We start from the raw sequence: 13761 nt of genomic DNA, 5'->3' as shown, positions 1-13761 counted from the left end.
TCACTCATTAATTTACTTTAAAAGAGTTATACATGTCGATTTCATGTCTTGCAAGTTTGACTCAAACATGACATGACTCGGGTGGACACAAAGCTAAGCCGAATAAGATTAAGCTCGACACAAATTCGCTAACTTTCGTGTAGTGATTGAATCTTGTTATGATATCGTGTCAAAATTTGTCTTCCAATGATGGCGGCAGCCGCGGTGGTCTAGATGATGCCAATTGCTTTCGTCAATATTCGACAAAATTATTTCAACTAACAAACCACCGTTTATTCCAATTTTAGACAGTTTCAGGAACATTTGGTTATCAATTTGGCTCTTTGGGCTAAAATCAGTTTCCGAAAATTTTGTCCTCTTGCTCGCATTTGTCAAAAAAAGCCGATCCGTTGCTCCGACTAACCGTTCAAACATTGATATATCATGATGGCTTGTATCCAGCACTGCAAATAATCTTAGGACGACTGCTATTCCCTTCGCCTCCAACCATTTCTTAGGAAACTTTAATTTTGAATTAAGACCGTCAAAATTCTAAATTGATACATCCATACCACATTTAATCAAAATCAATTTTCTCAGCAGAAAAACGCTCAAATTAATGTAGCGGTGTCTGTCCCCAGAAAAATGTAGCAGTGAAATACTTACCTAAAACTGTTTCATATTTCTTGTGACGTGAAGATTAATTTGAAAGTAAATATAATATGGATGTATCAATTTGGGATTTTTTGTGATATGCAAATTAGTTTGGGTTAGAAATTATACCGGTATGTCAATTTGGGTTTGTTTGTTGTGTTAATTTTTTTTTCTCGGCAAAATTCCTTTGGAAGGCTTTGCTTGGGAAGGAGGAGGAGAAAAAGGGAAGTGCATACAAAAATGGAAAAGAAAATTTGTGCATTTCACCAAGAGGGAAGAGAGGCAAAATTATGAAAATTTTGTTCCTTTTTATCTTCCCTTTGATGATGGCAACGGTGAAGCGGAGGTCGCAACGGTGGCTGCGTTTGAGGCATGGGCGATTGCAGCAAACATGAAGTAAGAAATTATTGGGACGTGATTTTTTTTTTTTTTTTTTTTTTGGTCTCTTCTACTCTATTCCTACTCTACACTCACTCTCAAACTTTTTCTCTCTTTGCAGGATGTGAGAGTTTAAACCCATTCCTGAAATTTACGTGTCCTCATCCCATCCTTGAGAATGTGGGGATTTGAACTCCTCACATCTCCTTTCCTTATCGGAAGGATGTCTATTGGGGCGAATCCTAATAGTAAATTATTATTGATAATAATAATTTTAATAATTAATTAATTTAAAGATAAATAATTTATTTTTTACAAACAAATGAAACTTTAAGGAGAATTTCTTCTAGCTCGTTAATATGAAAGCATAGTGATGACTTTCTCCGGTTAATTGTTCGTCTCTTGCTAGAAACATCTCATGCATTGGCTTTCGTGAAAGCTCATACGAGGATTTCGTCTTTGAAATCCGCGAAGTACGGTAAATGAGGGAAGACAGCTAATCAATCTTTTCGTGAAGATGAGGGAAGCGGCACGTGCAGCTGGACAAGCACGATAGAGACTTAAACCAACTAATGTTGTCCCAAGAAAGGCAGGAGATTTAACTCTTGATATGAATCGCGAAAAATAAACAATTTAAAGAATATGTTTTTAAAATAATTATTTATATTGTTTATTATAATAAATAAAATATTGTCATTATTTATTAAAATATTTATGTATAAATTATTGTCGATAATGAATTTTTTTTCATTGACTAATTATTTCTATCGATATAAGTAGTCATTTTCAAGAAAGTTTTATTTTTTTCAAATAATTCATTTTTCACGAATCAAAGGGACCCTAAAAAATGAGCAAATCTAGCTAAATAATCTTGAAATAACAGGTATTAAGATTGAAAGACGGATGTGAGTACAAAATTTTGCTCAAGCACGCTGCTAATTGCCTGACACATGGGCATGATACGTGGGACACAATTAACCCAATTTCTACAAGCATAATAGACAGTATGATGACACAAGTAAGCCAATTTCTACAAGCATAGTAGACCTAACAAGATCTCTCGAAACAACCATTAAATTTAAATTGATTTTTCTTCAAGTTTGAGATGACTGTTGAATCAACTTTAAAGCCTTATAATACAAGATATTTTGAACGGCGACTAGCCACCTAATTGAGCAAGATTATCTTCCTTCTTTTTTAGATAAATTTTATGAGTAGCTCATCAAATTGACAAATGTTTATTATTTTCATCTTTCTATTTGTTATTGTCCAATATCACTAGATCGAACTTCCCATATTTAAAGTTACGTGGTAGTCTTACATGACGTGAGTGTTGCCTAGTGTAGCACCATTTACATTGCATATGGATTGTGCTACCCTCACCTCACCTAGGTGACAACTAAATCGTTGAACTTTTGTCGTGCCTCCACTCTCTCTAAAATTTATCCCGCATCAGTATTTGTCTAGAAAATTTGATCAAATTTCCATCCAAGTGCCACAATTTCAAAAGTTCTAAAGTTCAGCACAATTAGTAATTAATTAATAATTGAGGAGTGCTCGATGGACCACCTTCTCAAAACTTAACGGCTAAGCAATTTCTATATTTAAAAAAAAAAAAATCTCATTTCCTTTCTAACTGTACTACCTGTGAATAAGGAACTCTTTAAAGCAAGAGATGGATACGTGTAAGCCTAGGAGCCCAGAGAAAGGTAGTTAGAATATATTCTTTAAGAAAAGAGGAGTGAAAGGCAGGCGAAGCTAAAAGAGTTGGGCAAGCAATCCGTCCCCGAATGTGCAAAAGCCTTGGGCTTATGAGAAGAATTGCCTTTGGCACATGGAGTAATATAGGTATAAGTGGTGGGGGTTTTGCCGACTGCTTTCTTTATGCGTTTGAGAAATTGGAGATGGAAGAGCTGGAGATATGGAGTGTGTAATAGTTTTTATTTAGTTATTGGCTCATAGGAATACAGTAGTTCATAAGGGGAAGGGGTATAAGTGTTGGAATGAGGAAGTAAAGGTATTGAATTCAATGTGTTAAACATATAGTGGAAGTAGCATGATTAGAGCTTCTTAGCACTTAGGTTACTACCTATAAGCTTCAACCTCCTCTTACTTATTGAGAGATGACCTGGACTGGAAAGCTTAATTGGCAAGGGTACAAAAGGGAAGCAGGATAGCCAAGCAAAAGGGGTCCTTTTAAGTGGTCCAATCTATCTATTGTGTAATGTCCGGTGAAATATGCTAACGTGAATGCAATGTGCACTACAATATAGAGCTGGGAAAATGACAAACGATCATCAGATTTTGGCTTAATATATAATTTATTCTTTAAAATTTTAATTTATTCAATATGGTTTTCGAATTTTAACCCAATATACAATGTCATCTTTAAACTTTTAATTTATTTAATCTGATTTTCGAATTTTTTTTATGCATGTTTAATTTAATCCTTGGACTATTAATTTAAATTAAAGGAATTTGCTGACTTGGTTAACAATCCTGTATGTTTGAACAGTGGACAAAATTAACGTTACATGTGAATTATTCATGTAAAATATTCCACTCGAATTAAAACATAATAATCCTTTTAATTTATTTAATTTGGAAAAAAATGATAATCCATGTTGATGTGGATTATATATTCCATTTCAAGTTGAATATCTTATGTGAATAATCTATGTATAACACTATTTTTTTGTTCATTGTTCAGATATATCAAATTGAAAATCAAATTAGCAAATTATGTTAACTTGAATCAATTGAAAGGTAATATTCGATATTTTTCTATAGTCCAATGACTACATTAAATATGTATAAAAATTTCATGAACCATTTTAAATAAATTAAAATTTTAAAAATAATATTATATATTGAGTCAAAGTTTGGAGATTATCTTTGTAATTATCCCTGCATTGTTAGTTAAGTGTCCACTAGCGAAACCCGTCCCCTCATTGAGTGCACCGTGTAGCGTCTGCCCTACGGTTTACATGGCAATTGGATTAAGGCTAGTGCACAAACCCAACTTCGAATTTGCTTCTTTTCTTCACACGACTTGTCATATTTGCGACTCTCATCTTGATTTAAAGACATCCAAATCAGTCAGTACTACGTGTCAAACCCAAAAGGTAATTGGTGCGAGTACTTGATTAGTTGATTTGTCCCGATGACACGACATTACAAAGCCAAAATTTAAGAACTAGTTGCATAATTATCCGTTTCTTTATAGGCAACCGATGCAGCCGCCCTTCAGGGCATTCTCATGGAATTTCTCCATTCATTGCAGAACATTTTAAGTCAAAAGTGCTCGGGTCCACTTGTAAGTGCATGACTCTTTAATTACAATACTATCGGTGTCTTGATAATTTGAAAATCTCTTCACGTGATATAAAAAAGCGCGCAAAGCACGTATAGGGGAATATAACGTGACCAATCTATCATCGGGTTATCATGATCGATGATAAAATCTTTGGTTTAGAAAATACATCGACAAAAGAGATAATTTAAATGAAATGTCAGAATTTTTATGCGGGTGTGCAATGTTGTGTGACTGCGTGAGAGGAAAAATAATTAGTTTTACATAAGTGTATTGAGCGAGAAATTTTTTAAAAAAATGATAATTATGGGTTCGCTTTTTTATTATTTCGACTAAATAATACAGATATTCGTGAGGTTGTGAGTCTGTGTCTTATGTCAATTGTCTTCGCTGCCGTGACTCAGTACTCACTCGGTATGTTGACTCGGAAGAGCTCCGCCATCTCATCGGCGAGACCGAGCTGATCGCCGCCCGCTTCCATCCAGATTCGGGAACCCGTCCTGCATTCGGTGTCACGGAACTGATGTCCTAGTTCCTGTTCCTCTGAAGATTAACTTCGCATACGTGTTTTTTTCCAATCCATCGCGCCTTTTCTCAGATTCAAGATCTGATGTCCCATGCACGAATTTCACCAGAGCGACGCGGACACCAGACCTACTCTCAAACGCATCACTACCCACTACCAATCACAGCATCACACTCCAATTCCAAACCTACCCGACTTGGAACAAGAAAGCTATCTGTCTTCGCAACGATTTTCAAAGATTTCGAAAGGTGTCAGCAAGTTCTTTGTTGATCTCGCTCGAGGGCCCAATCCAAAGGGGGAAATAATTCTTCTGGAAGTTTTCCTTTTCGTATCCCACGGTTTTTCCTCGCTCTCTCGCGGCTGAATATAAAGTCGAGTGTGGAGACGACGTCCATGGATACTCGTCCCTGGAGAACGAGGTGTGAAGGCAATGGCCACGGACACGCCGCTTCTCGGAGAGGACGGCATCAGGAACGACAATGTTGTCGGAGGGGAGAAGAGAGCGAGCATCTTCAGGCGGTTCAGGAGCGAGTCCGGGAAGCTATGGAAGATTGCCGGCCCCGCCATCTTCACCTCTATAACGCAGTACTCGCTCGGCGCGCTGACTCAGATCTTTGTTGGCCAGCTCAGCGAGATCGACCTTGCTGCTGTCTCCGTCGGGAACTCCGTGGTTGGCGGCTTTGCGTTTGGAGTCATGGTTGATATCCCTGTCTCTATTCTTTACGTTGACATGAGGTCTACAATCGGAAAGTTGCGACTTTACTTCTCGAGTCGTACTGTGTTCAATATGTGTGTACATGTTTTGATTACTCAGCATCGTTTTGTGAGAATAGTGACTTGTTCGTTTCTTCTTTCTTGATGTTTTGAATGTGGTTGGATGTAGTTGGGGATGGGGAGTGCATTGGAGACGCTGTGCGGGCAAGCGTTTGGAGCGGGACGGATCAGGATGTTGGGGGTGTACATGCAGAGATCATGGGTCATTTTGCTGACCACAGCTTGCGTTTTGGTCCCTGTCTACGTCTTCGCTCCTCCCATTCTCGAGCTCATCGGTGAAACTGCCGAGATCTCGGAAGCTGCTGGTAAGTCTCTTCATCAACATTCATCTTTTTCCCTCCTCGAACGATTTTCCCTTGCATCCTGAATCCGACATAAAGACTCTTTTTAATGCTAGGAACTAGAGGAGTCGTCACGAGTCGTGGTGATTTTGCAATTCACGAATTTGCATTATAGATAGTATATATATAATCCTCCTAAAATGGGTAACAGGTCTCTTGGACCTTAGTTAAACTACGGTTGTACTCTATTCCATTATCTGTGCATCAATAAGTTGCAGCTGGAGTTCAGCATTACGCTACTTAAATTTTTTTGAAGTTCTTCCGACTTTATTAATCGGACGTCCTTGCTACGGTTCAGGTCAGTTCGCATTGTGGATGCTCCCGCAACTGTTCGCTTATGCTCTCAATTTCCCAATACAAAAGTTTCTGCAAGCGCAGAGAAAGGTCTTCGTTATGGCTTGGATCTCAGCGACTGTCCTGGTGCTGCATGCGATATTTAGCTGGCTGGTGATTTTGAAACTTGGTGGTGGCATAGTCGGAGCAGCGATCACTCTCGACATATCATGGTGGCTCATCATCGTTGCCCAGCTGCTGTACATTTTCATCACCAAGTCGGACGGCGCTTGGAGTGGGTTCTCCTGGCTCGCGTTTGCAGACTTGTGGGGATTTGTAAAGCTTTCCTTGGCTTCTGCTGTGATGTTATGGTATGCCAATTCCTACATATGCTCGTCAATGGGTGTTCGATTGTGTCAAAAGTGTGGAATTGATGGTGTATGAACTTGAATTGCAGCTTGGAGCTGTGGTACTTCATGGTGTTGTTGGTGATTGCCGGACGTCTGCCAAACCCTCTGATACCTGTTGATGCCATCTCTATATGGTAGGTCGGCATTTTCTCCATTTTGATAATGCTTTCAGCAGCACATTTCATCTGGATGAATTGGTTAATAAGTAGAATTCGATGCGAACAGCATGAACATAAACGGATGGGACATCATGATCGCAGTCGGGTTCAACGCCGCGATAAGGTGAGGTTCTTACTTCATTCCCTCTGTCCGCTAAACAAGATTTCGGCTAATTTGTTTCATCGATCATTAAGCACCAATTACTTGCTCGTGCCAAGTAATAGTACATCGTTCCTCAAAAACGTATATTTTTAGATATAACAGAATCTACTGTGATTTTCTTTGCCAGTGTGAGAGTATCAAATGAACTAGGAGCCGGCAATGCTCAAGCCGCAAAATTTGCAGTGATGGTTGTTTCAGTCACATCGGTGACAATAGGAGCTATTGCCATGGCTGTCGTGTTCGTCACTAGAGATTACTTTCCTTATCTCTTCACGAGCAGTGAGGCTGTCGCCGCTGAAACGACAAAGCTCGCCTTCTTACTGGGATTCACAGTACTCCTGAACAGTCTCCAACCAGTCTTATCAGGTAAGCACTAGCACACGAGAGCATCATCCATCGATTTTCAACTATTTTTACAATGACAGGGCAAGGCAAGCGTAAATATTCAATCATCGGATTTAGGGAAAATTAGAGGCCCAGGATTGTCATTTTTACGAGAAAATGTCCATCCAGATCAAATGTGCATTATCTACACGCTTCATATTTATTCTGAATAACATTTTTCATATTATCGTACTTCTCTTGGGTCATTAAGGTGTTGCTGTTGGCGCCGGATGGCAATCCCTCGTTGCATACATCAATATTGGATGCTACTATATCATTGGATTGCCAGCCGGCATCCTGCTCGGCTTCAAATTTGGTTTTGGGGCGATGGTGAGTGCTTGATCGATTAGACTAATAAGATGTGTACGGAACAAAATCAGCTCTCATGTCATCTGAAATATTAGAAAGCAAGACATTGAAGAACAACTTCTTAGGTGACCGGAGACAATTACTGCATTTTTACAGGGCAGCCAGTGTTCGATGTCTGTGTTACGAATTTTCTGTTTTCCGACTTAAATTCAAGAAAATGAGAACGTTCGGGCTTTGGTCTGTGGCTAAGTAAATATGACAGCTCCTCCAGGACAGCAAGAAGAGAGTCGAATGAAATCTTACTCTCATTTCAACTCGTTCAATCTTGATTCTTTCCCGCAAAACCCGCCTTTACCTTTTGCTATTCCAGGGGATTTGGTCGGGAATGATCGGGGGCACCTGTCTGCAAACCATCATCTTGGTGATTATCACTTCCATAACCAACTGGAACCAAGAAGTAAGTTTCCTTTCCTTTCGACATAAGCATTAGACATTATTAATTCATCATCTATCCGTTGCCTTTGGTCCTCTTTCGTTTGTACTCTCAGTAGCTTCTACAAGCACTGTAAATCACACGGTTGTTGCATTGGAATACAACGCCTCATCGAATTTCAGGCTGAGGAAGCAGAAAATCGCGTGAGAAAATGGGGAGGATCAGCTGCGGAGCATTGAGACATCGGAGCCATCGGGTGATACCAGAAGCTTGCGATGCCAATGCTATGGGAAGCCGCTTTGCAGTGGCCAAAGTACCGTGATAATCAATTTTCATCGATGCAATCTAGAGTTGTTCCTCGCAGAAACCATGCTTTAGGGATCAATCAAAGATCCTTCAGTGTAGCAACTCTCTGCGTTAATGCGACCGTTTCTTATATGTTACACAAGGCGCGGCCTGACGACATTGCTTTGCTTTTCTGATGTTACAAGTGCTCTTCATTGCCTAACATCTCATCTGATGCTCATAAGCCACCGGCAGTTGCTGGACTAAGCAGTGGATATTGTTTCCCGGTACCTGGTCATGCTTTGGTCTCTCCTTTTCTACTATTTTTACCCAACTAGTCGTCTTTAATGAAACCGGCACATGTATACCCGCAATCCGTGTATGTAAAAAATTGACCAAAATCATTTTATTACGAAATATTTGAATAAATGGTTAATAGATAGAAATTATAATAACAATACCCTATCCAAAAAAAAAAAAAAATCGTGGGGACCATATATAGAAAGATAAAAGTAATTCAAGATTTGGAATTTTGCAGGGAGGTTACTAGTTCATGATGGAAAAACCTCAAATTCTAAGTTTGAAACTTGAGGAATATTGCATTATCAACTTACTTAATTGCCCATGGATTTGGTGTTTGTAAAATGAGTAGTTAAGGATGTTTTGTAGACAAAATATTGAGAAACATTAAAATTAGCTGGCAAATGAGCTGGACACGAGATGCACGCGGGATCTGCATGCACGGACAAGTACACTGTCTGGGCTCAACATAAATGAGTAAAGGACGAGTAAAAGTCCGAGTAAAGTCCGAGTACATTCTCTTGAAATTTGTGGTTGGTTCATGTATTAGGATCAACCAAAGTATGTTCGAAGGAGGAGGACGAACCTTACTAAATATAATTCCTTGTATTAGGAAGCATCTAGGAGGTATTTCTAATTAACCTTTGAATCTTTTTAAATTATTTTATTAGTGTAGTATTCCTTTCTCCCAAACCTGTGGGCAAGAGTGATCTTGGAGCTCTAATCTTACCATGAAGTTCCTAAATTCGAGAATGCTAACACTTAGCAATTGACTAATAATAATTTAAGTTTAAATTGCCTCAAGCTCTAATCACTGGTAATACCAACACTCACCAATTGTCCTCAACTAGGGTAATATAACCGTTACACTTTGTAAAAAAACAATTAGCTATCTTTCTTTAGAGGAAGCCATTTACCTTATATCATCATTAGTATTTAGGCTGCGTTTGGAATTGGCCTTGCAAAAGGGCTTTGAGGCTCTAAAGGTACTTAGGTCAAAGTTTGGGTGTTTGGGAACCACTTTGCAATTCCCATTAGGCCAAAGTTGGCCTTCCGGAAGCCCGAAAGCCCAAGGCGGGTGTGCAGGTGCGCCTTTGGCTTTCATTTCATCTGATACAAGTTACACTGTTCATCGTTTTATTTTTTTTCAAAACCATTCTATTCTACTGTTCATCGTCTTCTCTGCTGCTGAAGGACTTGTTGCTCGAAACTCCGCCGACGGCTCGGCATGGTCGCGGTGGCCCAGGAGACCGTCGCCGGGGAAGGGTGCGACCGTCGCCGGGGAGTGGTGCGTGTCAGAAACGGGGCGCGGCGATCGCCGTGGGTCGCGGCGGGTCGCGCGGGATTGGGGGCGGCGAGGTCGCGCAGGGGAGGTCCCGCGATACTCCTTATCATTACCAACCTTTTATCAAAATTCGTAAGTTACTTAAATTTCTACTAAATTTCTTTTTTTCTTATCGGCTACTAGATTGAAGCATATAATTTCCCTTGCAAACCACAGGTAAAGCGTAAATGCCCCACATGACCCTACCTGAAAATCCAAATATGAAATTTATCGTAGGTTTGATTTATCTAGCAGAAAATAAATAATTTTTTTTTAAACAACTGACTGTATCGTTTGAAATAATTAATATTATCAATAACTAATTATTCCAAACATATTTTGGATGACGATAATATTTTTCTTCTTTTTTATAAAATAATACAAGTAATTTTTTATAAAAAAAAACTTTTTAAAACATTCATTAAATGAAGACTGAACTTCGAACCGGAAACAGTCATTCCACGCGGATGACCAATTGGTTAGGACACAAGGTCAAGGAAGCATCGCGTCCATTCTTAAATTTGATGCGCGACCCATCCAAGACAATTGTGTGCATCTTAAGGCCCAAGGCCATACTGCCAGCCCACCCTTAACGCATCATCATATAATGTTCCATGCCATCCGATTTCCAATTTCCTATTTTGTCCGACTTTGCTTCGGATGATCATTGTCGTGCTGGAAGTGGGTGAATCCTTATAAATAGCCGTCCGACTCCCGTCTTGTGATTCTGGTTCTGCTCTCTCTCCCTTTTCCATTCGGCCTCTGCGAGATCGATCGTCTTTTAGAGGAGATATCAAATGAGGATTCGTGTTCTTGTCCTTTCTTGATATTGTTGACTGGAGAATTGTTTTTTTGTTTTGTTTTTGGTCTGATTTCTTTAATCATCTCGCTTTGCACAAACTAGTTTCTTCTTTGGCGAAGATCGAAGGTTTCGCATGGTCTCTTCGTGACTTTGTCCTTTTATGGGAATGTTTGGTTCACGCATGATCCCCTAAGTATGATGAAACTGGTCTGATGAGTCTCAATTAGTAAGCATGGTTTTTTGTCTAATGTTAAATGCTCAAAAATCTTCTCACAGATAGACAATTCATGATTACTGACTTGCAAAATCCAATTGCTGGTATGGACTATGTAAATAGGTCTTTGATGGTGAAGGAGATGGATGAATTGATACGTAGGGAAGAGTTGAATTAGTTTTGCTGTTTTGCAAATGGATGATATTTTTATTTCAAGTCAGTATTTCTATTACAGTAGAAAGGATAACAAACTGCCATATGCTATCTCATTTGCAATTGAAACTATTGTCATGTGTAGAACTCCATAGTGATACATAAGTGAAATTATCTAAGATTGACAACAAGACAAGCTCATGGTTTGGTACTCATTTAGAACTTGTTTATAGACTCATTAAATTAGTAGTTATGAATTGGTAGACTTTGTATAAACCGAATGGTGGGATAATATCCAAAGACGAGAGAAACGGCACTTGGACTTTTCATCGGCTTCAATTTTGAGAGGATTTTAAGGATGAGGACCTGGTTAGGAAGAAAAAATGAGGTTAGTAGAAAGCCATCCAAGTTGAAAGGATAATAATTATCGACTTCAATTTTGAGAGGATTTTAAGGATGAGGACCGTGAGGTTAATAGAAAGCCATTAGTAAATATATAATCGAAATTTTTGGGATAAAGAGAAAAATTGAAAAAATTGGGTCTTCTAGAAAATAATCTTAATTGCAATGCTATAAATACTTAAAGGCTAGGAAGGGTCGAAGGTAGTTAGAATGATTTAATTTTAGGGAATCTAGTTTTGGAATTGATTAGATATAATTTGGAAAGGTGGGGATTTGAGAGCCTAGAAAGGTAGGGATAAAATTGAAAGAGGTAAAAAGGCGAGCATGAATTCACCAAAATGAGGATTATTTATATCGTTGAAATCCGACGGACGTCACAATCCCCTTTGAAAATATGGACCATCATGCAATTTAATAAGTTCTTGTGTTCCATGTAAGAAAGACTACCACATTGCAATTTTTAAATCAGTAATGTTTTTGGAATTTAGATAGTCATCGGATAAAGAAAGTTGTTCTTGGGATATTAAGAAAAGAACAAAGTCCAATAAAAGGCACAGCCTTATATACTTAGAATAAATTCAATGCAACCTTTCAAACAATTAATAAAAAGCACAAGGTTTTACACCTAGGACAATTAAACACTATCTTTCAAACATGTAAAGAAAATACATCATCTTTTAGGAGACTCTTAAGACAATCTTCCTAACTTTTTAAACTTAAGTAGAAAGTACTACCGAGGGAAAAAATAGTAATAAATCGTTGTTAAAATTCCTAAGTGGCGGCCAAGAGGCAATTTGCGACATGCAAGGTTGCCAGGTCATTTCATGGGAGTACATGAAATTATTAAAGCCTTTAATCAAAAATAAATTTACTGACAACTGCCCAATCTAGATTTAAAGTGAAAAAAGTACCTCTTTCATTCACATTGCCAATTGTTGGTACCAAATTGTCAGCGCTGTCACTCGAAATCACGATAGAGGGGAGTGGCATTGGCAACGAGTTTCAAAGAAAGAGCATTCCCATTGTTCTTCTTTTCACTTAGAATTAAGAGTGTGTTTGGAAACATTTCTATTTTGGAAACAATTTTTATTTATAAATAACATTATCTTTAAAATAAAATGGCATTCAAAATCTATATGATAAAGCCCTAGATTTTATTCAATTTTGAATCTAATTTTCTGCAAAATATTTTCATAATTTCTTATGCTAAACTAATTCTAAACTAGAATTAACGCTTAAATTTAGTAACTTACTCAAAATCTAATTTCTAAATTTATGAATTTATGAATTTTATTTTTTTACTTTTTTTATCTTATTATTTTATTTTTATTTTTATTTCGAAAATGGGGACTAGGATCGGGTCAAGAGACTTGACTTTGTGTTGATTGTGTAAAGAAGAGTATTAGGTTACATTAAACTTATTTTTTTTTAAATGACATTGTTTCTCTTTTTGTTTTCATGAACAAAAATGTAAGCTTTTTTTACTTCTTATTTTTATTCCAAATCCATTCGCTAGCTATCAATTTATTCGTGAAAATAGAAAAATTAACAAATATATTTATTTTTATTCTTTTTCTATTCCAAAAACAAGAAATTGAAAGATAGAGGAATGGAAACGTTACCAAACATTGCCTAAATGGCTTTTATTGTATTACTTTTGATTTGAATCATTTTGCAAAGACCTAAATACTGGAAACTCGACATGATATTTTCATAATTCCTTGAGTAAATGCGATTGATAGTTCTTGTACAATTGCACAATAATCTAAATTGTCCTATTAATTTTTTTTTTTTTTTGTTTAAAGCAAATTTGTATTTTGTATGATGTCAATGTTAGTCTTGATTAGACTTTTTTTTATATCACTTTTTTTTTTTTCAAATATCGACTATCAAATTACTAACATGAATAATAAATTGCATGTGCCATGTCATGACCCGCTTGTTATTTTCAAGTGGGGATATATGCCAAATCAGTGACATGAAAAAAATTCATGCACGTATGAACTCTCCCCATCGTTCATCGCCCACCTCACCACTAGCCACTGCCCTTGTCCCCTTTGACCACCCCACCAACATCAACTGTCCCTCGTCGTAGTATTGCTTGAATTTGGCGATCATGGCCACCATGAGCTCAAGTAGTGAGCCGCCATGGATCCTGCTAGCTCGAGTTCAAGTAGCGAGTGGAG

The 13761-nt window shown here is 37.9% G+C and overlaps 1 protein-coding gene across 3 annotated transcripts; it reads left to right on the top strand.

Annotated features, from left to right (window-relative positions):
• Positions 1-4764: 4764 nt before the first annotated feature.
• Positions 4765-8543, top strand: LOC104448719 (protein DETOXIFICATION 33). Of its 3 annotated transcripts, none has more exons than XM_010062597.3 (9): positions 4766-5547; positions 5734-5929; positions 6264-6609; positions 6696-6782; positions 6874-6930; positions 7097-7335; positions 7565-7683; positions 8033-8119; positions 8278-8543. In XM_010062597.3, the coding sequence occupies exons 1-9, from the start codon at positions 5281-5283 to the stop codon at positions 8332-8334; spliced, it is 1455 nt and encodes a 484-aa protein (XP_010060899.2). In that variant the 5' UTR covers positions 4766-5280; the 3' UTR covers positions 8335-8543. The 3 variants fall into 3 exon arrangements, with proteins under 3 accessions (XP_010060900.2, XP_010060899.2, XP_010060901.2); XM_010062599.3 differs by having other exon boundaries at positions 5407-5639; XM_010062598.2 differs by lacking the exon at positions 7565-7683 and having other exon boundaries at positions 4765-5547.
• The last annotated feature ends 5218 nt before the right edge of the window (positions 8544-13761 follow it).

Source organism: Eucalyptus grandis, chromosome 6 (assembly GCF_016545825.1).
Source record: "Eucalyptus grandis isolate ANBG69807.140 chromosome 6, ASM1654582v1, whole genome shotgun sequence".
Classification (NCBI taxonomy): Eukaryota; Viridiplantae; Streptophyta; class Magnoliopsida; order Myrtales; family Myrtaceae; genus Eucalyptus; species Eucalyptus grandis.
This window is presented reverse-complemented; position numbering and strand designations above follow the sequence as displayed.

Excerpts from the sequence above, each read along its gene's own strand:
- LOC104448719 (XM_010062597.3), top strand. The coding sequence starts at position 5,281 with ATGGCCACGGACACGCCGCTTCTCGGAGAGGACGGCATCAGGAACGAC. Across the intron at positions 5,548-5,733 it reads GCTTTGCGTTTGGAGTCATG|TTGGGGATGGGGAGTGCATT; the intron begins GTTGATATCCCT and ends GGTTGGATGTAG. Across the intron at positions 6,783-6,873 it reads GTTGATGCCATCTCTATATG|CATGAACATAAACGGATGGG; the intron begins GTAGGTCGGCAT and ends CGATGCGAACAG.